The following is a 27,970-nucleotide window of genomic DNA, read 5'->3' as shown; positions in this document are numbered from 1 at the left end:
ACAAAAAGGGAAAACTTGTACTAGATATGACTTATCACTATTGGCCTCATCTGGAGCATGAAAACATTATGACAGCAACTCTAAATGCTACCTACAACTCTTAATTGTATTACAGTATTAACTGTGACTCAGTGATTAAGGTACCCAAATTAAGTGAAAATTATTTCGTACAAAGAAAAACAAAAGTAATTCATAATTGTATTCATATTCAAAAAATAGGGTAAGCAAAAGATGTAGCAAAGAACAGTTAGAATATATCGCATGGCAGGCGGCCATCGGACAACTAAATTCATGAGTTATAATTGTTTTCCGTGGCATAATGCCTCCTACTGGAATTAATTTAAAGGAAATTATATAAATCTTCTGTGGTGTTTAACCCGTTAGGTACTTAACTGTCTAATTCCAGAATCATCCTGGATTACAATTGTCTCAGCATCTTATCCCTGTCTACCCCTCTACGGGGTTTGGGGACGGCGTCAAGTACATAGTAATTAAGAGATTGTTAGTTGTTGTTATGTACTGATTTAAAATGTCTTGCGACAGGATAGGCACTGTCGTTGTTGACAATAGCTTGCAGATGCTGAAGAATTCTGACATGCACCTGCAGCTTGGTACTTCCCACGTACCTTAGGCCGCAGGTGCATGTCAGAACATAGACAGCATAATCGGTCTTACAATTGAAATTGCCCTTTATGGGGACCGGTTCAGGGTTGAACAAGGTAGCATATTTTGTGGTGTTTATTCCAAACCTGCAAGCCCTGCAGTTGGAACACTTAACAAACCCCGGCCGGGGCTGTAACCACGTGTTTCATTTTCTTAATTCCGGAAATGTGTTGGAAATGTATGTGCGTGTCGAAGGTCCTTTACGATATGTAATGGTGGGACTACTAGAAAGTTGTGGTGCCAACACCCCATCGGTTAGCAGGATGGGCCAACTTTTAGTCAGAATTGCCCTGATCTTTCTTTCCTGGTAATTGAACATGGTAATGAACCTAGGAATAAGTTCATTCTCCATAACAGTGGTGTCTAATGTAGAGACCTCTGATGTTTTAATCAATGATTCCCTCGGTCTCATGTTCATCTTAGCCATAGCTTGTTTAAGGATCCTATCGCTATAGCCTCTCTGTTTGAACCTTGCTAGGGCCTCAGTATATATATATATATATATGAGTGGTGTGTCCTTTAACCCCTTCGCCGTGGCACGAATTCGGCCGCGGTGAGGTGGGGGGGGGATCTGCGTGGCGCCGGTGCTCATGACGGCTCCCAGCCGTCATAAATCACGTTGGGCGTGTGCTCATGATGGTCGGGAGCCATCATAACTCCGCCCACTGAATAATTCACCCGCACAGGCGGGGAAATAATCGCGCGTGGGCGGAGCGGCAACGTTCTGACGGCTCCCAGCCGCCATGAGCACACAACTACCGTGATTCATGACGGCCGGGAGCCATTATGAGCACGGAAGGAGTTAAAGGCACAAAGGGAAGAATATAGTTATTTCCATGTATCGAAGGCTATATTAACAGAAAAACCAGTGATATTGCAAGGACATGGGTTTACATCATAAACAACAAAACATTATGGTTAATGTGGTCCTCTGAAAATGACGAACTATGACAGTGACTTAAAAGTATGGATGTGAGAAAAATCGAACTAGAACTGATTAAGCAGCTCGTCATATTGTCTGATTATTCACTGTTTTTAATTGAGAACCTTTGTAGAATACCTGTTATTATTAGTCTTTTTTTAAGTGCAGTATGAACTTCACCATACTAGTTGTCATTCCTCACTGTTTATGTAAGAACGTTTAAATACCTAGCAAGTTACCACCCACATATGAGCATATGACTAAGACTTGTGTGAGTCGAGCAACGTCTGTGCAACTGACGAAGGCCAACAGGACACAGTGAAATATCTCAAACACCTGACATGCCAATCACAATCCCGTCATCAAGGTGAAAACCTCACAACCCTGGGCAGGAGAGCATACCAAATTTGCCACAAGGTAGGCCTAGAAGTTGCCAACACAAGTAGAGCCACATTGCATTCACACTGACATTTGTGTATTTGACTGTGTTTCTAAACCTTTCTCGGTATTCTACCTGCAGGAGAACCAGCAACAACACAATTTGTCTTTCATCATATCCTAATGTTTAAACACACAGAACTTGGATGTCTCAATTGCATGGACTGTATCGATTGCATTTAAATAGCTCAATCGATGTCATTGATTATTCTTGTAACAAAGAAAAAAAATGCAGATGTATACGTGATTTGGCATGAGCGAGCCTGTTAAGGACTGTAGCAAGAAATTGTATTGCGTTTAGAATTCTTACTGTTTATTGACTCTGAGAAAACGCTCAAGATTAAAGGTGCGCTTGCCATCAAGAAACCCTCCTTCGACAGGATTCCATTTGTTCCCCGGAAAAACGATGCCTGGAAGATGCTTAGTCATTTTAGGCAAATACCACTCATAAGTCATCATCTGAAAAATAAACACGCATTACTTGGCATCGAGTGAAATATGCTGTAAATCTCTCCACCGAAAACAGAATTTTCCATTTTAAATATTAAGATTAACAAAAATTCACACGATGAAATGCACATGGTTTATCAGATACCTTCGCAATATGAGTTTCACAGGTTTCCCACAATTAAAAAAAAAAAGAATTAAAATTTAACAAACCTATCCGAAAGAGAGGTGGGAGCACAACTAGACGGTAAAGGCAGCAACAATGTATTTAGAATCAATCCCATTTTCTATGAATGCAGATCATTTAAGTGGGACGTCAATTATTTTAATTTTTGTGTCATACCTAAAACCCATATTTTATGACATTTTGGGTCTTGCTCTTTAACCCCAGGTGTCTCAAATTTACGACATGAATAAAAAAAATCAACTATAACAAAAAAAGGATGCCTTTACTTGGGGCAATTAGAACTCATAACCAAATTAGATCAGAAAATATGGTGGCAAAATTCAATCTTGCCATCCAAAGGTTACATACTAAGCTAATTTATTTTAAGAAAAATGTGTCATATATTCTTAACAGCTATCCTGCTGAAAGAAATGTATATTAATTCTGAAAAAATCGCAGAGGCGAAGAGAAACTCGGTCTCACTATGAAGGAGCAGAAACACATTTTGTTCTTTCAAGGGCGACAGAGAAATGCAACACCCACAGGGACAATTGGAAAAAAAATCCTAATCAGAGAGCAGCAGTCCAGAAGGCTCCACTGTCCTCGTTGGAGCATTCGCCTCACTCTTAGATCTTAATGAAGTAATTGTTAGCCGACTCAGAGTTCAAGCAGCAGCACTCAAATGCATGCTGTGAATTAAGAAAGTGCATGCATTAGAGCAGTTCTGAACCAAATAAAAGGAACCCCCATTAGCGAACCTGAGACACGTTATATGGGTATTTTGCAAAGTTTGGGAGACTACGTGCATTCGCGTTTGCTGCAAGTCAATGTTTGCTTTAATATCAGGCAGGTGCCTAGGCCCAGCCCCAGACTTACCCGGACTGGTCCTCCGACCAGTAAAGTCCCTTTTGTACCCGGCTACTCGCCTGAGACTTCTACGCCTCTCTGCTGCTGCTATTTTCCACTCCTATCGCTCTGCCCTCTTTTGTGTCCTCTCGCCCACTCTTGTGCCTTTCTCTTGTTGTCCATGCTTTTTGACACCTTTTCTCTGCTCTTTCTCTCAATCTGTCTCGTTTCTCCCTTTCTGCCTTACTTTGCCTCCTTTTGTGCCTTTTCAACCCCCAATTTTGAACTTTTGTGACACTTTCTCTCTTTCCTCTCTGTGCCTTTTATCTGACCCCTTTTCAGACTCTCTGGGTTACTTTGCCACCCTTTTTTCCGTCTCTTTCTACTCTTTCCTTTAATGCTAATCTCGCCGCCATGCCTGTTTCCGGCTTCACACCCTTCTCCCTTCGTGCTCACCGCTTGCTCCCCCCACAACCTTCACCCGTGCCTCTTCCCGTCTCCAGCTGCTCTCCTGCTGCACCTCTCTTCGTGCGCTTCTAACCGATCAATGCACCCCACCATGTTCTCCTCCCACCTAGGACCTACTTAATGGTTTCCACAGCATGACTGTGAAGCGTGAACCTACAGAAGGCGTGCCAAAGGCAATCCTGCCAGCGTTTGAACCTACGATGAGAAACAACACTGGGTATGGGTTTCCAGGCAGTAAGGTCAAACCCTGCCTAAACTATTACAAAAATCAATACCAATACTGCCACATAAATTCACAGTCCTATACTCTGCACATGATCAAAACTCTATGCATCAAGGAATCTTATCACAAACTTAATCCATTTCAATTTGCATTTTATTTGCAATATTCTTCTTTTTGTATTTTTTCAAAACATTTTTCTATTTTATCGAAATTTTTTTGAAGCACAAAAGGAATTACACAATACAAACAATAAACATGTCACTACTTACTTTTTTACACCATTCATACCAAAAGACATTGCAATCACACTATACACACAGTCACACTGCTAACAATCTGAAAAGGAGTACATTTTTATACAATTATATGCATTTCATGGAGGAGAAACCATAGATATACGTTTTTAACTCAGAATCAGTTTGATCAAACAAATAGTTCAATTCTCTTATGGTTTCCACGTAAGAAACGATATATACAAGGGTCTACGCGTTTCAAACTCCTCAAATTTGGAGTTCTCGTCAGGACCGAAAGCTGTCAATGACAAGAAAACGGGGACCTCAGTTATTAAGGGAACTGTATCTATATGTACTGCTAGTGGTTCAACACCCACTTCCCTGCTTCTTACCTCTCTAAGTAGAGTTAGATGTGCCTCGAATAATTCATTAAGTTCACGGAGCGGGACCACCTACGTAACAAAAATACACCTAGTTGGTATGACCTTCTAATATCAACAATCCATAGCAATTAAGCTCAACCTGGTACTCACTGCTTGCGTGTTCTCTTTCACTCCAGTTCTATATGGAAAAAGGGGGACAGGGACTCGGTCAGTGTTTTATCTTTAAAAGAGTAGTGATTTTTTGGATGGGACGCTGATTAATAATCAAATTGTGCCGTTTCTTACCATTTATTTTGGTGGAGGGCGCCGTAATTACGATCTGTTCAGGGCGGACGGTGCACACAGGGAATCTGTGGGGGCCAATGGATGATACATTTCTTAGTATATCCGTGTACATTCATGCGGGCTGCTAGTATGCATGTGGATGGTTTAAGAGATCTTACCGATGTGAGTTTGCTGCACGCCGGAGTTAGTATTAGATCAGGCGGGGCTTCAGGTCGCGTCTATGAGATTTAAAAAAACGGAGTTGTTTAGTGATATATCCTCGCGTTTGAGAGGGACATTCGGGACTCCCCCCTCTCTGCAAGTGTCCGGACGTACCGTTAGTTCGCGTGTGGCTCCGTTGAGGTCCCGTCTTCCGATCTCGAAATGCAGCGCCCGGTGGTATTTTCACTTCCTGGTTTTCAAGTCACATGACTCGTTCCTGTTTAGCGGTCGCCATGTTTGTGTGGTGAATTATTTTGCTGGCATATATTTGTGAATCGCTTATAGATGCCGGTTATTAGTGTGATTAATCACGCAAAGGTCCAATGTTTCCTTGAGATTGTATTGGGTAAAAGTCCAATATTCCTAGGGATTTTTAGTCTGGATACGTGTTGATATCGAATTTGGGTGAATTCATTGTGGGGTCAAATAGTGGTGTCTCCGTGGGAGGCATTCATGATCGGGGACCAATATGAAGGATGTCTCAATGTCCTTATAACTTGAATATCTCAGACAATTCGTTTAATCCATTAGTTGCTGTATCAAATCTGACAATCAATGACGCCTCTCTTCTGGACAGTTTGGTGTCTATATCACCTCCTCTAAAATCTTGTTCCACCTTGATTAATACAGTCCATCGAAAGTCATTATCCTCATGATTTTTCGATTGCCAATGACTGACCAATGGCGCGTTGGGTACCTTCCTTTTAATCCTGGATCTGTGTTGCTGGATGCGGGAGCGTACCTCCTGATTGGTTTTCCCAATATATAGGAGGTTGCATGGGCATTTAATCCCATAGATCACGTATTTTGTTTTACAATTTGTAAATTGTTCATGCTTCCACGTCAATCCATTGTGCTTGAAGACTGTTCCTTCTTCAGTGGAATCACAACTATTACACCCACCGCATTTGTGGTGCCCCATCACTGGGGGTAAGCCCATCATGCTTCTCAAATTCGAAGGTGGTTTTGTTGGTAACGCAGCTCTCACCAATTTATTGGCCAAATTTGACTCTTTTCTGAAAGCGAATAGTGGGTTTTTTTTTTTTAATTCTTCACTCAGATTTTTGACCAAATGCCAATTGTTGTTTATAACCTTTTTGAGCATGTTTGAGTTGGGGCTTGAACCTACGTCTGATCAGCCCCTGCCCCTACAAAGCATCGACCCTCCGCTCGCTTGACCCAATGAGCCACTTTTGCTGCACAACACACCATGGTAGGACTGTTCACATGACACACTGCTGCTTTGCTTGCAGCAGTGCACCAACATCACCACCTCCCACTCAGGCAACTGCCCCTCAAATCAGCACCCCAACAACCACACGCCTGCATGCTTCTCAACACCTGTTCACTCAGCAAACATGCCACCGAAATCTGGGACCTCCTAAGCAATAGGGCGTCAGACCTTCTCTTCCTCCTGGAAACTGGGCTTAACACTTCATCCACACCAGACATCACTGTGGCCATCCAACGGGCTACATGATCACACAAATGGATAGCACTCACTAGCCTGGAGGATTCACATTCGTCCATGACCCGTGCTCCAACAGCCCTCTTCGAAAGTCTGGACAACATCAAACTCACCCAGCTCATCACAGACCCGACACACATCGCAGGAAGTACCCTGGATCCAATCTTCACCACCAGTGACTGGATTACCTACAACTTCTCCTCACAGGTCACATGGACCCACTACTCCATCATAAACTTCAAAATCAATTCACCACATGTCAATGCTCCTACAAGCATCAACCTACCTAGAAAGATCTGTAACAAAGGCAGACTGGCTCAATGCCCTCAAAATGGTGCAGTCCAACCCCACCGGCAACCTCGACAAGGACATTACCAAACTTTAACAAATTGATCAAGAACTGTGCAAACTCCCTTGCGCCCATCAATAGCAAAACCCAATGAAGTGACAACAAATATGCCAGCTGGTATAGCGAGGATCTCCGAGAATCCAAACGCTACTGCAAGCAGCTAAAAAAATGGAGAACAAGCCATCATGTTGACACCAGAACCTCATACTAGGGCAAACTCCGACTCTACCAACACCTTCTGAGAGACATCAAAAGAAGTGCACTAACCGAACGACTAGAGGCGAGCTCCAACAGCGTCAAGATCTTCATATTTGTCAAAAAAGTCACAACCCAGAGGCCATAGCTAACACCATAGCCACTTCACAGGAACTATGTGGAAAGTTATCAAACATCTTCCACAGCAGAATAGAAAAGATTTACAGCAACTTCAAATAACAATCGGACCCCAAATATCTCATCACCAGCCTTACCACCACAAACCGAGTCAATCAACTGAGTGAATATAAAACTCTTCCCAAAGGTAGATACTGCAGCAAGCATGAAAACGATACACTACGGTCACCTATGGACCCACGCCCGCCATAACATCAACAACATGGAAGGACCACCAATCAGCAGCCCCCACACCCACATCAACATCTCCATCAAACTGCCACTTTACCAGAAGACTCAAAACATGCAGCAGTCAACATCCTCTTCAAAAAAACATCAGCCAACACTAGCGAGCTGAGCAACTTCCGTCCCATCTCTCTACCTACTTACCCAGCTAAAGTGATGGAGAAGGCAATCAACAGACAACTCACCAGCCACCTTGAACACCACAAGCTACTGGATCACACACAATCAGGATTATGTAGCAACCAGAGCAAAGATACTATGACAAGACGGAAGTGCTGACCTTCTGGTAAAAGAACTCTCCATGGGTCTCTATGTAATGTAATGTATTACTTGTAAAGCGCACTGTTGCCAGCCGGCGTCCTGGCGCTGTATACCGCTGGGGAACCCGTCCTGGCTTTCCCTGTGGGATGGTCCCTGCTGGGAGTCCCCAAGGTGGAGCCAGGCATCCCCAGCGTTGATGGGGCCGCTTTGGAGATTAGGCAAGCTAATGCCCAGAGTTGCCGAGTGGGACCCCTGTTTAGAGTAGGCACCGAGGCGAGAATTATCGAGTCCGCTGACCCTGGTCCACGACCCTGCCGCGTCAGGAATTGAACCCTGGTCCCGGGCCGATTCTGCTCTCGGGTCTGCCGCCTCTAACCAGTGAGCCTACACACTATCTGGTGGCCTTCAGAGCTGGGCCCAATACCCACTCCAACCATGCCAGAAAACATCAAGGCTGTCAGCTCCTCCTGCTTTCACATTCTTTGCATGTTCCGCAAAAAGGGATACCCCTGAACACCAGACGCCTCATCATGCAAGCCCTCATCACTAGCAGGTTACACTATGCCAATGTACTCTAAGCTGGAATCTCCAACTACCTCCTACACCACCTCCAGAACATCCAGAATGCCAAAGTGAGACTCATCCTTGACCTCCCACGACACACATACATCTCACAACACCTCAGAAAGCTCCACTGGCTTCCCCATCCATAAACATAGCCAATTCAAACTCCTCACACATGCATACAAATTACTGTACAACATCAAACTCGCATACCTGAGAAATTGCCTGCCTTCCGCCAACCCATCAGACACCTACGCTCAGCCGCACTCTCACTCGCACACACCCCCTGCATCCACAAGAGCAGAGCGGGAGGTCGAGCATTCTCCTACATCACATACTAGTCCTGGAACGACCTCCCCCAACATATCAGTGCCTCCTCCTCACTTACTAAATTCTGAAAGAAGCTGAAGACCTTGCTATTCAACAAATTTTTTGCAGGCCAGACACCCAACACCTTAGTTGCACACCTACACCCCTACTCCAGCTCCTGGAAACCACGGGTGAATAGCTGCACCATACAAATCTAAATATAATAACATACAATAACAAATTAACAGTAAAAAAAGGCCCACCTGGTCAAAACACCTGCCCACAAACTGCTAAAAAATAGCCCACACATTGATAGGTCAGGTCAGCCCACTGGACACCGCCTGACTACCCTATAGGCCAGTCCGACCCTGCTCACACCTCAACTGTGATCAGGTATGGTGCAGTGCTCAAGGCAATCTTCGGCTTTGGGGGTTAGTTGCTGGTGAGGAGGCATAATAGGCTGAGGTCCATCACTTTCTGACCTACACGTCTTCAGTCTGACCCAGTTCCTTCATTGGATGATGCACCCCGCTCCAACTTCAGAACCAAGAATTTCATGAGGGGGTGATTCAGTGGTACATGGACAGCCTGCTCAGACTGCATAAACTCATAGCATTTCAGTCTAGCACCTTCTAAAAAAAACACTTAAAACGAACACTATTATCACTGGCACTAAGAGCCAATGATGGACAGGGATCACTGCCCTCACTGCCGACATCTTCCTATTGTAAAACATACAGGACTTTTTCCTAGACTTCACCATACGAAGATATCCGCCTCGATTGCGGAGTCTTCCAATGATAAAGTATAAGGAAAAGTAAAAACGTTTATAAAACCTGGGAACAGTTTGTAAAAATATTTTTAAATGACGAAAGAAAAAAATGCTACAGCACTGTTAACTACATTTTTAAATAGACAATTATAGTAAATATATTAAAATATTTTTTTAACATTTTAAATTGGAACATAAATTCCAACCTAAATTAAAAAGAAAATGCATTAATAATTATTCACGGTAAAATATTAAAAATAATGTAATTATATTTAATAACATTTGTAACATTAATATTTTAAATGCAAAAAGATTAAAGTATTACAAAATTAAATTCGATTTTTATATTTTCATATATTTAAATGTAAATAATATTTATTTATATTTTTAACTATTTTAAATAATTGAATTTTATTACCTATGGGGTTCTTTTTAAGTTTCAAAATCTATTATTGTCTTTGGGAGGGTGTTGCAGAACCAGGGATTGGCCATGTGCGGTGCTGGGCTTACTTCAGCTCTGAGATAGAGTATTTTACTACCATTTTGGAGACAGATTTGGCTGTAGTAACTTTAGAAGTGCAGTTTGTAAATAGCAATAGGCTTATTATTTTGTGCCTGGGTACATGTCCCTCTGTAAGCACCTCCCATAAACCTTCTCTTTAGTAATAAGTATTTCCCATTTTCCAGGCGCTCCCCTAGTTTGGCCAACATTTACTACTTTAACTTATACTTACATGTGAGGAGACTTTGCAGTCGGACCAGAGAGCTCCACACAAAAAAAAGATGGGCGAGAACCTCACAAGGTTTGTGAATACCATTTTGTAGTTTGTAGTATCACTTTAGTACTGCAAAACGTACTACAATATCCAATTTGTGAATAAACCCCTCAGTTTACAAACTCATTTTACTAAATCTTCTCTAGAATGCTTCCTAATAACGTGAGACGGGGCTTTAAACAAAGACTTATGAATTATGTAATGTTCCATGGTGCATTGAACAGTGCAGGGCATCTGCTTTGATCTCTAAGCCTCCTCACCAAATAAAGCAATATTCAGCAGCTCAGGCATATTGAAGTTTGCTTTAGGTACAGAAACTGTTTAAAATGTGTTTAATGCTTGAAATTATGTTGGAAGTAAGAAACATAATTGTGACATGGTTACTTTGTTATCATTTGCAAATGTGCAGTTTACGCTGCTCTCCCCAAAAATGTATGCTTTGTATTTCCTTACTGACTCTTGATTCTGTTTCAAGTAACAAAATTAACCAGAGAAATGACAGGTAACAGCTTTGTGTTGTCCCTCTTCTTAGGTAACCGCTCCATTTGCTTGTTACTAACTTTGACCCAAGCCTATGGATTTACAGAAATACCAACAATAAATAACAGAATACACTTTCCGATGACCCTGTCAAACACTTTCACAGCATCAAGAGCAATCACCTCATCTGGGAAAAGTTTTTTTCTTTGCTTTTTTATTTCTTTATACACTGTAAAATAAATGTAAGCAGGCCACTTTACATAAACATTCAAAATAAAAATGTATATTAAGAAAGATTGTATACATACAATTGGCATTTTAATGTGGACTATTGCACACATTAAAAATAATAGATATACATTTGAAATGCATGATAGAATTCTAGTTAAGAAGAGATCAAAAGGGCACCAATGCTTCCTGCTTATTCCTGAATATCAACCTAGTATATAGATACTCATCGTCCTACCCTCATTCTGTTCTTCTGTAGGCAAATTGGTCTAAGTAATATTCTAAAGCAGACCCTACCTGCACAACTTTGTTAAGTTTTCCTTTTTCTAATACCTTTGTAATCTGTTTCTCTTACGTCCTTACCTTTTTTGCTGAACGAGGAAATGAAGACGTCATCGGAGGTGGAAGGATGGGAGGGAGGGAGGGATGGGAGGGAGGGAGGGAAGGAGGGAGAAAGGTTTCTTACTGTAGAATGTGACTATTTTGTCTGCCCAGATATCTGCTCTGGGGTTGTTTTATGCATACCAAAGACATCATTTAGACAGTGAGAGACCCATAAATCTAATTTAGATACACATTAACTGATTGTATCTGCATTGAGAATTAGAACCAAATATATTTGTGCTTTGAACCAAAACTGAATGGGTTCTTGCCTTATTGCAAATTACTTTGATCATATTCTGCCCCACCTTCCCACCTGTTGTAATACAACAATATCTCCCCATTCTAGATGAGTAAGTTAGCATTTGCTGCCATTGTAAAACAATTGTGGCTGCTATCAGTTACAATCTGTGCCCTCTAGAACGAAGTACATCATCTAAAACATAAGCTGAGCATATAGATTCAAATTTTTTTAGCTTCCCTGTAGCCCTAATAAATTTGTGCCTCTTGGTATTTCTGTGATAGAAACTGAATGAGGTCATACGCCTCGTACTACTACAATAAAAGGTTACACGGAGTCTAGATTCAAATTGTGAAACTCAATATTGAATTCAATCTTTGTTGAAATGTAGAATACTCAAATCCCTACACAGAGCTCCACACATTTTCCATTACCTTAAACAGAGTTTTGAACCTATAGATGTTTTTAAATAAACACCATCATGGTTGGACGCATGTTTAAGATCAATAGTACATAAATATCAGGGGAACAGAAATGAACATCTATTAATGGAACATGAAAGATGCATTTATGTCCTCCAAAATCAAAGGTCCAACCAGTATCAGGTGAATTAAATAGGCTCTGAACAGCGGTCATTCATAAGGCGATTTGGAAGTAATTTGAAGCTTGATGCACTTTGAGTTTTGAAAGCTATAGTAGCCTAATTTTGGGATGTCTTTTCAATTTCAGGTACGACTGTTGACTCTAAATACAATATGGCACAGAGAATGAGCCAGGCCCAGGCTTAAGTTTTATAAAGGAATCATCTTCACCATCCATATTTAGCACATAAAAGTTATCCACAGTAATTTGGTTGTTATCCTTAGCTTCCAATTCCACGACAAGTTAGCTGTCATCATTATCATTGGGAACCTTGAATACTTTCCAACGTAGTTATTTTTAATATGTTTGTCCTGTTAACATGCACTTTGATGTAAAACAATATTGGACGTGACTTGGCCATAGTTAAACAGGCCAATAGTCTAGGATTATCAAACATTTGATGCCCCTATATGAACCCCGATTAGTCCAGCTGCACCCAGGGTGGCACTAGCACTTTCAGTCTTGCAGATAATATTTTATTTAAGGTTTTGTGTCTTTTAGTTAGGGTGATCTGTCTTTGAAATGCATGGCCTGCTTCCACTTTACCAAGTTGATGACTGAATGATGTTGAGGCTTCTACCATTGTATCCATTACTTGACTGCACTTGAATAATGTGTTCACTAACAATGTGGGAGACCAAAAAGGTTGTCTAAAAAACAAATGCTTATCCTAAGAAACCTGAAAACCCATCTGGCTCAACTACTTCTTCAAGAGGCGTAAAGTTATCCACAGGTTTTCAGACACTGTCAGGAAGGTAAAAGAACTGCAAAAGTAATCCATTACTTACCCAAATTAAATCTGTATCCACCTTGCTATAATTTCTGGTACAGCTTGTGAGATTACCATCATTTTCCATTTTCTTCCTAACCTACAACTCCAGAATAATTTTATATTCCTGTAATATAGGTATTTGCAGATTTACTTGTATGCTAGCATATTGTTAGAGTTATTATTTTGCTGATAAAATCAGTTGCACTCTTAGATGTTGAAATATGATCCATTGCGCATGTTTAAAATGAGCCATTAAAATTATGGTGGGAATTAACCTCAGCCAAATTTGCCTATAAATTGATCTTCCCTGTTTTATGACCTCACGATTTCTATTGGACTGCGCTCTTTCCTTTTCACTGTCCCCTCAAGTTCATTCCGTAGGTTTGCTTTTGAGACCTAAGACATAAGAGGTGTAGACAAATAGTGTTCAATTTGATAAGCTATGACATTCTTACATACAGAATTTTCAAGCACATAATCTTTGCACATCCACCATATTGGGGCCCAGGGTAGATTAATCTACTGCTAAACTGGAGCAAAAATCAGAAATCATACTCCCTATAACTGCTGTAAAGGAAATAGCAATGAATCTCTTGGTAGTAACTATATAGTTAATATCGGAGTAGGAGCTGTGGATATTTGAGGAGGAGTCGGTCGAAGACTCTTGACGAAGTTCAGATCATACAAGCTTTAGAACCGAAATCTTATAATCAACTTTGATGCCTCAGGGACAATTCTTTCTGGTAGCTGTAGTGTCAGGGAAAAATCTATAACCTGTTTAATTAATTAGATCTCTAGGAACCTGATCCCATCCTCTAACCCTGCATATGCGGTTGAACTATCTGTTAAATATTTCAAGGTTTGACTGTGCACAAATTATCACCCATCTCCAGATGAATACTCGGACAGCATGCAGAAAACAGTTAAGACTAGTCCTTACAGAGCCAAAGGTAACATTTCCTGTTGAATTACTGAACATCTTTACAATCATTTGCACCTTTTTGTTATAGTTACAAGTTAAAATGAGTGTACTCCATACTAATCAAAAGTTAAAAGCACCCTTATCTGCTTTATTATCTTTACAGTCTCTAAGATTGCAGATGGGGGCACTTCAATTTAGAATAAAAAAGATAAGAGGTGACATATTTAATTTCTTTAGTCTCGTGATGCAGAGTCTATTATTTATCTATTGTCGTCAAGCGCCTTTACGTGACAGACTGGATGTATTACACACTGGGCTGGTGTTGGTGTGAGGTAGGTCTCCACCTGGTGGTGTTCAAGATTGAGCAGGCTCTTAACTACAAGAGACACATTTCAGGAAGTGGCCTGTTAGTTGTGGATTTTCACCCATTAAGCACCATTCAACAGCTTTTTGACAAGTGCAGATTTTCAGTTTGCAGCGCTCACGTTTATTCCAAATGAAATAATACAGTTTTCTTCTTTACAGTTAAACTGTATGCTATACTCAAACAGGACATCAGTTCATTCCTGACAACTGGACAGAAGAGGTGTAATTAAAAAGTGATATAAGCCATGAAGCAACCATGCCCCAGCCTAAGCCACACCTTCTTTACAATTAAAGCAGTGTCTGCTATAAAATGTCAATTGCTTCTATCCAGAAGTACTTTGCATGTTTAAACTGAGACATATGGCATGGGCCAATGCAACCATAAGGTTAGCAAACACAAGGAGATGATGGATGGAGTGCTGAAACTTTTCAAACACTCACCCCAGTCACAGTTCTGGGTTGAATCCATCATCGTTCTTTAGCTCACTTCGCCACTCCAGTTCAGACACAGCTATAACCAAATCAGTCTTGACCCTGTGCCTCATGGGAACAGTCCAGCCCGAACTGCCTAGCCATAAGGTTAGCCATCAATCACCATCATGCTGGATTGAATATCGTATGTTGCTTCTTTTAGGTGACAGATTTTAGATATACCTTGCTCAGGAGACATTCTAATATTTGTTGTCTTCTTTTGGTGACAATGTGAAAATGAAGTTTTGAAGACACAATGAATTTAGAAACGTACTGTTGCTAAAAATGAGACCTTATCAAGGGATGTTCATTGATACAGTTGGTAGAACTCACAAGGTCAATAAAAGTAGTATGCATATTGCGACTTTGCATCCTTTCCCAGAGTACTACAGCAGCCAAAACAAGGCTCACGCTGCCTTATAAATGTTCTTAGAAATGTTGTTTAAAGCATTGCAAGATACACTGGCAAAAGCTGCATTGCTAAGAAATAAATAGAGCATCTTTAAAATATATAGATTAACAATTTGCTCAATACATACCAGGAATATGAAATTTTATAAAATGTCTACTTGTCCAAGAGATGGAATGCTTCAGAAATCTAGTTGTCTCTATTGCTGCCAAGAAGTGAGATGACAAATTAAGGCTGTGTTCTCTTTACATTAGCACTCTTATAATGGCCTCTGATCATGTGACGGTTCATATTATACCAAGGTTTTGTTTCTAGCATGGCTCAGATTAGAACACAAATCTGCAGATATACATTAAGTGGATGGAAGTAAGTGAGAAGCAGTAGTTCAAGGGTTGAAATTATGCATGCCTCTATGCATGTCCATACACTTACATTTTATAAAGGGTATCCACAAATTCCTCTCTAACCTTTCTCCAAACTAGAAAATGTTGAAAATGTACTCCTAACCAGATAGGAGTAAAACATTTACTGGCTGGGGAAAATAGGGAAATCGAAATTGCAACTGCTCATCTGATTTTTACAGGTAAAATGGAATTCACAAACATTTGCTATGAGTAGACCTATGCCTTTAAACTCTTCTAAACTCAGTTAAGTCGTACATTTGTACAAATGCAAAGAAATCAACCAGCATGGTCACCTGTGTGAATTTCTTTTTTTAAATTTTTTTATTGTGTTTATCATGCAAAAATAACAGCACATTACAATGTACGAAGAGCCATTCGCCTACAACCCATCTCGGGCCGGCAGTGGGCTGCCTCGCCACAATCATGACACTTACGTGTAGCAAGCAGAAGGACATATAGATCAAGTTTAGGTCTCAGCAGCAGTGCGGACCAAGCAGGTCTACCCCCGCCTGCCAATCCTATCTGTGTTGCGGTGTGCACTGTGTATATATGAACAAAACTGTACATTTTTATCATTTTCTCCCAACCAATACCCCAACCCATGAACCCCCCCACCCTACAACTGTTCCCCTGTTTGTGCTCCTCGTGTTTGTTAGTGTGCGTCCCGGTGACGTGTTGTGGCCCGTGCCGCATGCAACCTTCCAGCAATCTAGAGGGTGTCTCCCATTGTCTCACACAGTTAGGGGTGTGGTGGCTTCTCCCGCCCAGTGACATACTATAGTGTAGGGAAGAGCCCTGACGGAGTTATCCAGGCTCCATGTGTGGGTCACTCTCTTGGTCTTCCCCCTCCCCCTCCACATATACATCCTCGTCCATTCTGGAGGTTAGGTAAGTCTGATATAGCCCCCAGAAGTTCTTGGGTCGACTTCGGGGCGGGAGGAGCTCGCTGTATGCGTCCGCTTGAGTGTTGCAGTACTTCATGTCGCCAGTCCACCTCTTCAGTGTAGGAAGGGGGCCCCTCATCCAGCATAGTGCCACTACCCGTTTTGCAAGGAGCATGCCCATGCTCACCAGTTTCCTCACCGAGACGGGTATCTCCTTTGTGTATCCCATCAGAGCGAGGGCCGGGTCAAGTATCAAGTCCAGCTCCACTATATTGCTAATTTCTGCAAATACGCAGGCCCAGAACTTCTGAACTCCCGGACACCACCAGGCTAAATGCAGGAAGTCCGCCACTTGGGCATGACATCTCTCACAGCGTGGCGTGTCCCGTAGGCCGTACCTGTGCAATCGTTCCGGCGTGTGGTACACCCGTTGCAAGAATTTAAAGTGGATCAAGCGGTGCCGCCCGTTCATGGAGATGCGCCTGGAGGCCGCGCAGCAGTACTCCCACATGCCGTCGTCAATCTGGGTCCCTAGATCAGTCTGCCAGGCTAAGCGCGCCCTAGTGTAGTGTAGTGCCGTGTGCTCATGACCTATCTTATAAAGCCTAGAAATCAGCTTCTTCGGGTTCTCAGTATCTATGACGTATACTAGTTCCGGGACTTCAGGAGGTTCTTCCAAGTCGGGGCCCAACTGATCCAGCAGCGCACTCCTCACCCTATGATACTGGAAGCGTTGAAGCATGGAGGTACGCTCCCCCCCGTGCGCGAGCTGTTCCCACGTCTTCACCTTCCCTTGCTCAAAGAGGTCCCCCATGGTGCGTGCGCCAAGTTCGTTGAGGGCCTTGTATACACCGGGTTCCGTCAATGTTGGGAGCCATAGCGCCCACTGTATCGGCATGTTGGGTGCGTACATCAGCACTTTGTCCTGCCGCTGCAATATAGAATGCCAGGCATGGTTAGTGGACAGGAGGGAGTCCAGCACGCCCACTCTGCGGTCCTTAGGACCGCAGATGGTCGCTGGAAGTGGGGTGGGGTCCGCGAACAGCCGCTCCAGGATCACATGCGGGATGTCCTGGTCGCCATGAATCCAGGTGTGGAGATGGGAGGCCTGCGCAATCCTGTAATAGCGCTCCAGGTCTGGAGCAGCCAGACCTCCTTGCTCGTATGGCAATTGTAGTACCTTCCATTGCACTCTAGGTTGCTTTCCAGCCCACGCCAGTCTGACCAGTAATTTGTTCATGGTCGCAAAGAAAGCTTTCGAGAGGACCATCGGGAGGTTATTGAAGAGAAACAGAAACCTCGGGAGAATTACCATTTTCATCATAGCTATTCTACCCATCAGCGACAGCGGAAGCTTAATCCAAAGCTCCACGTCGTCTACGAGTTTACTGTAGGCAACCCCGTAGTTCTCCCTCATCATAATGTCAGGATCTGTGTGGAGCATGATGCCCAAATACCTTACCGGTTCTGTGGACCATTGGAGCGGGTAGTCCATCTCGAAAGGTTCGGTGATTGGGGTCAGCGGGAAGGCTACTGATTTTGACCAGTTGACCTTTAGTCCCGAGAGTGCGCCAAACCTAACCACTTCCCTCAAGACCGAAGACAGATTATTGGCCGGGTCTCTGACGTACAACAGAGTGTCATCCGCATACGTGGATATGCCAATCTTGTAAGTAGGGTAGCTGATGGCTTCATAGGAGTGGTATTCCCGAATCGCGCACGCCAGTGGCTCCGCCACCAGTGCGTATAGTAGCGGGGAGAGGGGGCACCCCTGCCTCGTGCCTCTGCTAATGGTGATTGGCTTCGAGACTGCGTCCCCCAGCCTGATCCTCGCCGTGGGCATATGGTAAAGCGCGCCCAGGAGTTGGAGGAAGAGCTCCCCTAGCCCCAGCTTCTTCAGCACTTTACACATGAAGGGCCACTCCACGGAGTCAAAGGCCTTCTCCATGTCGAGGAAGACCGCCATGGCTTTAGTATCATGCCTAGTGTGTTGCATGGCCCCCATGACAGTGCGGATGTTGTAAGTGAGGTTCCTAGCTGGGATAAACCCTGCCTGCTCCGGGGCTACTAGCTCCGGGGCCACCAGTGCCAGTCTGGTCGCCAGGACCTTCGCATACAGCTTAGCGTCTACATTTAGAAGGGAAAGAGGGCGGTATGAACCCGGGAGATCAGGAGACTTGCCTGGCTTCAATATCGTGACGATGAGCACCTCTCTCATCGAGGGCGGCATAGCGCCGTACTCGCATATCTCGTCAAAGAGGGAGGAGAGGTGAGGCAACAGCTTGTCCTTGTACGCCTTATAGAATGCCACCGTCAGTCCATCTATCCCGGGCGCACTTTCGGACCTCATGGTGTCTAGCGCGTCCGATATTTCCTCACGGAGTATAGGGGACATCAGGAATTCCCTCTGCCAGTTCTCGAGGAACGGCATTTTGATATAGTCTAAATAGTTGTCTATTTGGTCTTCCACCCCTGTGATCTTGGTAGTGTATAGGTCCTCGTAAAATCTCCGAAATTCCGCTAGAATGTCGTCCTCCGTAGTTACCCTCGCCCCCCTGGAGTTTGTAGTTCCGGGACTGTCTGTCTGTGCCTGGTGCCCTTCATTATCCTAGCTAGCAGTGCTCCAGGACGTTCTCCCTCTCCATACGTGCGCGCTGTCGCATATTTCCCTAGATGTCTGACCTCTCTATCTGCCTCCTCGTGGAACTCTTTCAGTAGGCCTTGCAAGGGCCCATCCCCGAGCGTCGTCGAGTCCAGTAGCTGGCGGCGTTCGCAGTCGGCAATCTGCCCCTCAAGATACTTAAGCCTGTTTCTAATCGCTTTGAGGACACTGGAGTGTTTCGCCATGACTACCCCCCTGACGTACACTTTGAATGCCTCCCAGACTGTCCCAAAACTGTCCACTGAGCCTACGTTAGTGGCGAAGAAGGTATCTATGTCCTCCCCCAGGTCAGCCCTAAACGCCTCATCTAGTAGTGAATAAGGCGGGAAGCGCCACGTGAACGGAGGGATCCTCTGCTTGGGAGTAGTCAGTACCAGCAATACTGGGGAGTGGTCCGACAGGGTGCGGGGAAGCACCCTGCAGCCCCTAATCATGGGGAGCAGTGTGTGTGTGGACAGCCAGTAATCTATCCTGGTATGGATGTTATGATACGCGGAGTAGTGTGTGTATCCCCCCTTGTCGTTGTGTCTATCTCTCCAAACGTCTACCAGTCCTAGTCGCACCATTTCAGCCTGCATCTGTAGCGCGGCCGCCGCCGGGCGCCGTGGGGGGCCCGCCGACCTATCTAGCTCTGCGCTAAATGTGAAGTTGAAGTCTCCCCCCCAAAGCATTCTATCAGCGGGGCACTCAGCACAGTGGTCCGCCACTGCCGCATAGAAGTCAGGGGAATCATAGTTCGGGCCATAGACGTTCATGACTAGTATGTCGTGGCCCTTGCCTACGCACCTGTTCAACACAAACCTTCCTTCCGGGTCCGCTTTCAGTAGTGTGAGAGATAGCTTGGATTTCGGGTTGACCCATGTGAGAACCCCCCCTTGCGTGTGTGGTGAAGCCCGCGTAAGTGGCGTTTCCCTGAAGCCCCCTATGTGTGAGCATCTTACTGGTGTCGGGCAAGTGAGTTTCCTGCAGTAGCGCCAGGTCTATGTTATGTCGGAGTAGGTATTGCAGCACCTTGCGGAGTTTGCGGTAATCATTTAACCCCCTCACGTTCCATGTGACAGCCTTGAGGGTCTCTGTGTCACTCAGTAAGTCATCATGTGATGCATCAACCATTGTCCTTAAAGGAGCACATCAATGTCAAAGCCCTTACATTCACCACCCCCCTCTGTACGTAGCATCTGCCCACGCCCTCCAAGGTACACAACATTTCAGAGCACAGTTTGGACCTCCCCCCGAACATTTCTGAACCCATAACTCCCATCTCCCCCCACCTCCCACAGTCAACCAACCCCAACCTGGTGTGACCGAGTACCCTGCATCCCTCCCCCCCACCCGCCTTCAATCCCATTCAAAGCTTCCCCAACCAGGCTCAAGAAGAGCCGCAAGCACTGTAAGCACTAGGGCAGAGGTAGCATACAAAGATTCTTTATCGTCCACCGTCCGTTCGGACCTCACGTGTAATGTCCATAAGCTGCTCCTTCGCCAGCGCCCCCATATACTAGTGCGGCAATGAGTAGTAATTGCAGTATCCTACCGGCATTTACGGGCCTTTCCCCCCCCCCCCCCCCCCCACACCCCGACCTCTGTATTCCTTCCATGTGTCAGGCCCCCTCGAGACCGCCCCAGCCCAATTTCACAGTAGCATGGTGATCGCAGCTCCCCATTAGAACCAATGCAGCCTGTGCAGATCTCACCCATAATCTCGGATACAGTAGTCCGCCTGCCGCAGTGGCGCACTCCGAGTGGGCACTTCCCGGTCCATCAGGTGGGGATTGTCACAGCGGCCAGAGTATCTGAATCTCCGGAAAGTGCCTCTGAGTCCCCACCTTCCCTCAGTCCTGCTCATCCAGGTCCCCTTCGCCAGTGTGTTCCTCTCCAGGCGCCGTCGGGTCTCCTCGGTTCTCCTTCATCCATTGCTTCAGGGATTTTTGCAGTTCTCGGGGATCGGTGAAAAAGTGCGAGTGGCCCTGCCTGTTGATGCGCAGCCGCGCCGGGTACAACATGGCGTAGTCCAACCCCAGGTCTCTGAGTTGCTGCTTGTAGGGGACGAATCGCCGCCTCTCCTCCTGTACCTTGGAGGTGAAATCAGGGTATAATGAAATGTTCATTCCCTCGTACTGCAGCTTCCCCTTCTCTCGTGCGGCACGGAGGGCAGCGTCTCTGTCTCTGTAGTTGAGAATTTTCGCTATTATCGGCCTAGGATTCGCACCTGGAGGAGGCCTTGGTCCCAGGGTGCGGTGGGCGCGCTCCACTATGAACATGGGGGAAAAGGTGTCGTCCCCCAATAACGCCTTAAGAAGTTTCTCGATAAATAGTTCCATTTTACCCGTTTGGGTCGACTCCGCCACACCCGTGACGCGGATGTTAGATCGCCTGGAGCGCGCCTCCAAGTCTTCCGATTTCTCCTGTATCACCTGAAGCAGCCTCCCAAATTGCTTGCGGTCAGCGTCCCATTCAGTCTGCGCCTCCTCCGCCTCCGTCAACCTGCGCTCTGCCATGTCCAGCCGCTCCGCATGCTTGTCCACTCTCTCCGTCATCCGGTCCATCCGATACGCCAGGGCGTCAATCTTGGTGCCAATGGCTGACATGCCCTCCTGCAGGCCTTTCTCCATTGTATTAAGCATACCTTTTATTTCTGCGCACAGTGCGGCACTCGGGTCAGCAGCAGCCCCCGGGGACTGGGCGGCTAGAGGTTCTGTCGCCTTCTGCCTCCGCTGGTCAAATGTGAGTTTCGACTGCGTCTTGTCCCCCTTGCCCATCGTTCCAGTGGCTGGGGAGGCCAGTGTCCACAAGCGTAAGAGTTCAATAGCCCCCCAAATGAGCGATGAGAGATCCCTCCCCGTACACAGGCCGGTACCGGGGGTCCGTTGGCCTGGCCTCCTTTTCCGTATAGCCTGGCGTGCTCAGTGGGGCCTACAGGCCAAGATGGCCAGTCGACGATAATCCCTACACAAGGTTCGTCAACCCTAGGACGCACCTGGACCTCCTCTGCTTGTAGTCCTCGTGTCTCGGGCCCTCGGTCCCAAAGCAGCCTCTGTCTCCCCAAGCCGTACGCCGCGACTTCAGATGACCAGGGAGTCCTCACCGGCAGTGTGCCTGGGCGCTTGAGCTAGCGCGGGGCTCCGCCAGCGCCACGTGGGCTCGACCGGTGAGTGCCCTGCAAAGTCTCCTCACGCTGGATTCCACTGTGCGCTTCGGCGCGTTCAGCGAGCTCTTCAGAGGCCCTTCGCTGTGTTTGCGGCGCGCAGGAGGGGCCGCAGGAGCTGCCGACCACGGGGCTCAATCAGCGTCGGGGCGCTAATACCAGGCGGCCGCACGTCGGGTGACGCAACACGGCTGCGTGTCCCAGGAAAGGCCGGGGATCTTGGCCTGGTCCGTCGTCCTCCGACCGGCGGTGCTGCAGGTGGCTCCCGTGCCCGCACCTCACCCAAATTCACGTCGGAGGTCCACAGGGGGTAGGGGAGTCCGCCCCCGCTGGAATCAGACGGTGTTCGCCGCTATAAAAGGATAATGTACGGATCTTTGGCAGCGCTAGCACGGAGCTCCGCTCTTATGCGCCCGCCATAGACGCCGGCTAGCTCCGCCCCCCCACCTGTGTGAATTTCCTTTACAATTGGGTCCATGAATCTATTTTCATGTTGCCCAGAAATAGCCCATAGAGGTTTTCCACTGATTCTCTACTACTAATGTATTTTTTTTTTAAATATTGGCAAGAAATTTAACACCGTTTGCTAAATGATACCTCAGAGAAATAGTATCTAAAGTTCCACAATAGTTAAGCAAAAACTTTTTATACGGAAATCACTGTGGCAAAGCAAGCTACGCTCATAGCCCACTGCATTGCTTTGCAGCACTGTCCCTAACAGTAAAAGAGTAAATGCTTTGCATTACTGAAGTGTATTACCTACTGACGCTTGCCAGTAGGTAGTTATAGTTAGAATCTAGTTTCCATAGGAAGAGCGTTTTTTGATTTGCCTATAACTTTGGCGTCGTTTGACGAATCTTCGCGAAATTTTCAAAACTAATGGGGAGCTCCAGTCCGCTCCAGTCTTAAAAGTTTCAGGGTGAATTGTCAAGCGGGCCAAGAAAAAAGGGGTGTCCCAAAACGCGTTTTCTCCATGTTCATTTACGTAGGAACTTTACAACAAAGCCCTAACTGCTGAACAGAATTACACCAAATTTGGCTAAAAGGTAGGTCTTGGTCCAGAAAGCAACCTTTTTTTTTAAATAGTGTAAATCCGTTCAGTAGTTCCTGAGACATTAAAAAAAGACAAATATCGATATCTGAGCACTGAGGAGTCATAACTCCTCCCGAGCACGAGCTGACTTCTGATTGGCTGCCAACACTCCAAATCAGGAAGTGTTGGCAGCCATCTAGTGACTAAGTAACCGAGTCACAAGAAAAAGGGTGAAAAAAGATGAAAAACAAGAAAAAGGGACAGGGTAAAAACACCCTGACCCCCTAGGCCTGCTCTGGGGGTCCCACAAGGACACACAGGTCCAAAAAAGAAAATAAAACAATTTTTTAAACAGCCAACGTCGCGCTGGGTGCGCAAATCCGGCCGAGAAAATAGAAAAAAAAACCTAAGCACAGGCTCCTGCGCTTCGTTTTGTGTAAGCAATCGCTAGGGCCAGGGCCCGGGAGCAATGTCCAAATAATTCCCTGGGGGCCCGCGGAGGCCCTGCAACTCCGGCGACCCCCACCTCCCGGAGGCTTTATTCGTTATGTGCGGGGGCACGCAGCCTCCCGCAGCCCGGGGGACCGCCACCTCCCTGGGTTTCTAATAAAATGCGTGGGTGGCTCCTGCTCCCCCCCACGCTGCCCCAGGGACCACCACCTCCCGGGGCTTTTTATTAATATGGGTGAGGCGGTCTCGCGGGCCCGCCTAGGGGCCACTACCTCCCCGGGCTTAAATTGAATTTGAAAAAGTGTGGGGGGGGGGGGCTCCTGCCCCCCCACACTGCCAGGGGGACACCACCTCCCCGGGGCGCTAAATATTCAAATATGGGGGTCCCTTGCAGATCCCTGGGACAACCACCTCCCTGGGGCTTTAAACACTTGGAAGGGGGGCCGCAGGAATCCCCCTCCAGGAGCCCTTGATGGCCCTGGGGACCGCCACCCCACAGGGTGGGCTCCTCCAATGTCTCAGGGTGCCCACCCCGGGACATTGCTATTTGATATGTCAGGGCGGGAGCATGCCTCCCGCCCTGCCACAACAAACTACCTTGTTTTTTCCTGCTCTTGCTTCCAAAAACCAAAGCAGGATTGCTTTTGTAAAAGGGGAGATGTATGTCAGCAGCCCCCCTTGTGCAAAAGAAATGCCGGCTCCCACAGGAGGAAGGGAGCTGGCTGGACTGTGGGGGCATTGAGGTCCCCAACGGAAAGGTCAGGCCCCAAGGGATGGGGTCCTTGGGGCCATAATTGGCCCCTTTCCAAAAATATATATTTTTTAAAAACAAGGCTGCCCTGACCCTGGGAGATGGTGTCCCGGGCCAGAAGTGGCCTCTGGCGGGGGAGGGGTTATGAAAAAACAGGGTTAAACCCAATAAAGTCAGTAGGGACCTGGGTAGCAATCAGAATGAAAGGAAGGGGTCCTCAGACTTAGAAAAAAAGAAATTACAAATTCATTCCATTTGTATTCAATTAATTCAAAAAAGCAAAGCTATTGGATGCAAAAAGAGTTTAATTCAAAATTGCATATACATCCTATTGAATGGATTAGAACTCATAATACATTTATTTGATATCAACAAGTTTATACATATATGTGCCCACATTCACAACGGGGAGGGGTGAAGTGAGGGAAGTGTCGGGGATAGGATAGACGTGGTCTGAATCATTCAGTGACAAGTCTTATTCTTGATTTGAAGACTATGTACATGTGGTCCCTTAGAGTGAAGGCCACACCATGAGGCTCGTAGAGAGTCCAAAATATAACTGGCAAAACAGGCCTAACTCCGTTAGAGCCGTGAGTGTCTAGATTGGGACAATCATTCACTCTCATTTAGTCATTTATATACTCCAACACTCTCATATACTGCCTTTCACATATGTAGTTACTCACACATGTACTACTTAGACATGCATTCACTCACCAACACACCCATACACACACTCACCCACCCATACAGTCCATCACAGATGCACTCTTGAACCCATACATCCTGTGAATCATCCACTCTCACATCTATGCACAGAGTCACACATCCCCCGCCTACCCACACAGTCAGGCAGCCATACAGATAGTCAGACAACCAATCAATAACTCATATAGACACTCATTTAGCTACTCACCAACCCATGCAACCGCTTACACACCAACTGACAGACTGATACAGCCATTTACACAGTTTAGTCACTAACCCATGCATTAGTAAGACACGTTTAATCACTAATTTATACAGACAGTGACGCACCTAGCAAATCATCCATTCATACACTAATACACCCACTCACATTCTTCAATTCACCTTGGCATATATATATATATACATAAAACATATTTAAACTTTACAGAAACAGACATTCACTGGATGATGTAATCAGTGATGTCATTCGAGATGTCATCAGTGATGTCACTGACCAAGTCATGAGTGATGTAATATGTGATTCATCAGCAGTGCATTGTGGGGGCACGAGTTCTAGTTGGCTGAACTAACTAGAACGTCTAAATTTCACTGGTTTTGTATGAGTGAAATGTCCAACTGACTAGAACGTCCCTGAGACCTGTGGTTTTTTCAGTGAATTTCTAAGGTTTTTAAAATGCTAATTTCTAACTGTAACATACCTGAAACCTGTTTTTTGCAGTGAATATATATATATATATATATATATATATATATATATATATATATATATATATATATATGAAACATGAAGTAGGAAACAGCAGCTCCGGTAGTGAAAGAGGCCATCTGGTAGGGCGGTCCGTGATCAGGGCACCGGCAGCCCAGGGCACCGGCAGCCCTGTACACTATCATCAACAGCAATTTCCAATATGGAAAATCTCACGGACGCCTTGAATGGGTTTGCAGGTAATTTATTCATACAAAGCCTGCACAGCAAGGCGTTTCGACTTTCGTCTTGGTCACACTGAGAAGCAGAACAGTTTACGCATCCTTATACACATCCTTATCCGTCAGCAGTACGTGCCAATGTTTGCGCAGTATTTTACGCACTTGTGGTGCTTGTCCTGAGTAGCTCGTGATAAAACGTAAAGTACTGGTTTCAGGATCTTTTTTATTATTAGGATACAGTAATTGTGTACGGGTTACCGCATCTACCTTAGTGCAGGCCTCAGTAATGGTTTTACTACTGTATCCGCTCTCCTGAAATCGTCCTATCATGGTTTGTTTTTCTTGTAAGTAACTTTCACAGGGCTACAGTTCCGTCTTGCTCGTAACAGTTCGCCGTATTATGTTTATTAGTCTGCCATAACATTTTGAATGTGTATATAAGGCATTGGTTGTTTCACACCAGCTGTATTTATTGAATGCCTCATGACAGTGTTGACCATGATGAAATGGCGGCGTCACCTTTGATTCATTGTATGTTATGCTTTTCACAGTGTTTTACTAGTCCTTCGTTTATGTTTAGTATGGATGTGTATAAGGATGCGTAAACTGTTCTGCTTCTCAACATGACCAAGACGAAAGTCGAAACACGTTGCTGTGCAGTCTTTGTATGAATAAATTACCTGCAAACCCATTCAAGGCGTCCATGAGATTTTTCCATATTGGAAACTGCTGTTGGTGATGATGATGATGATGATATATATATATATATATATATATATATATATATATATATATATATATATATATATGAGATTTTCCTTTTTTTAGCAATATCTTGCTTAATGGAAGATAATTCCCTTTCACATAGCTATATAGCTGTAGTGTGGTACGGTAAACTAGCATCCAAAGGGTTTGTGCTGCAGGGTGCTTGTCAGGTGAACAAATTAAACATGAACACTCTTTGTTGTTCACTGCAAAAGGAATATCAAACCATTGCATGCCATACTTTAGATATTATAGGATAAAGCAGAAGGCACACAATTGGTTGATGACTGTAAGATTGAGAATTAATTGCTGAGGAGGATGATAGTCCACATCAAGTAATAAAGTCACTGACCTGTTATGTCCAGTCAAAGGTTTTAATAATTTAGACCAGAGCTCGACCCCTTGTAGCTATGGCACAAACCATACAGGCTTAACCTAGAGAAAACTTGTAAAGCATTTATAAGTTTCAAAACAGTAAATAAAAGTCAAAACACACCACACAATAGAATCCAATATAGGGAACCGGTGCTCTGGGTTATTAAAGATTTAGGTGAAAAATCACCAAGAAAAAAGTAAAGCTTCAACGACAGTCAGTGGTCGCAGTAGACTGGGACCAAGGCGCAATTTCACGCTGCCTGCAACAGAGTTCTCGAAGGACACACCACATGGATTAGTTCTGGTTAAAGTATGAAAGTCAAAAAGTTCAAAAAAGTTTCTATGCCCCACTTCAGAAAGAGACTTTGTCATCTTCAGGAAGAACAATGTTAAAATGTCTTCTAAGTCCCATCAAAGAATGAGACTTAGTCACTTTTTGAGAAAATAGTTCTTCCCCATGTTGGTCAGTGCTGAACTGTAGCCACAGCAGTGGAACTGAAGGCCAAATACCGGAAGCTGCTTGGTCCAGTTGGCGCTCTGGAGATTTCTTGCTGAAAAT

At 45.0% G+C, this 27,970-nt stretch overlaps 1 protein-coding gene across 1 annotated transcript in view; it reads right to left on the bottom strand.

The window, feature by feature from the left end:
* Nucleotides 1-27,970, bottom strand: part of TMEM260 (transmembrane protein 260) — a 645,490-nt gene that overhangs the window by 91,610 nt on the left and 525,910 nt on the right. Inside the window, exon 12 of the mRNA XM_086937970.1 lies at nucleotides 2,334-2,482. Coding sequence (XP_086794096.1) covers nucleotides 2,334-2,482 — 149 coding nt within the window. The remainder of the gene's footprint in view (nucleotides 1-2,333; nucleotides 2,483-27,970) is intronic.

This window comes from Lissotriton vulgaris, chromosome 9, assembly GCF_964263255.1.
Source record: "Lissotriton vulgaris chromosome 9, aLisVul1.2, whole genome shotgun sequence".
Taxonomy (NCBI): Eukaryota; Metazoa; Chordata; class Amphibia; order Caudata; family Salamandridae; genus Lissotriton; species Lissotriton vulgaris.
Note: the sequence above shows the minus strand (reverse complement) of the source record. Positions and strands in the feature narration are given on the sequence as shown.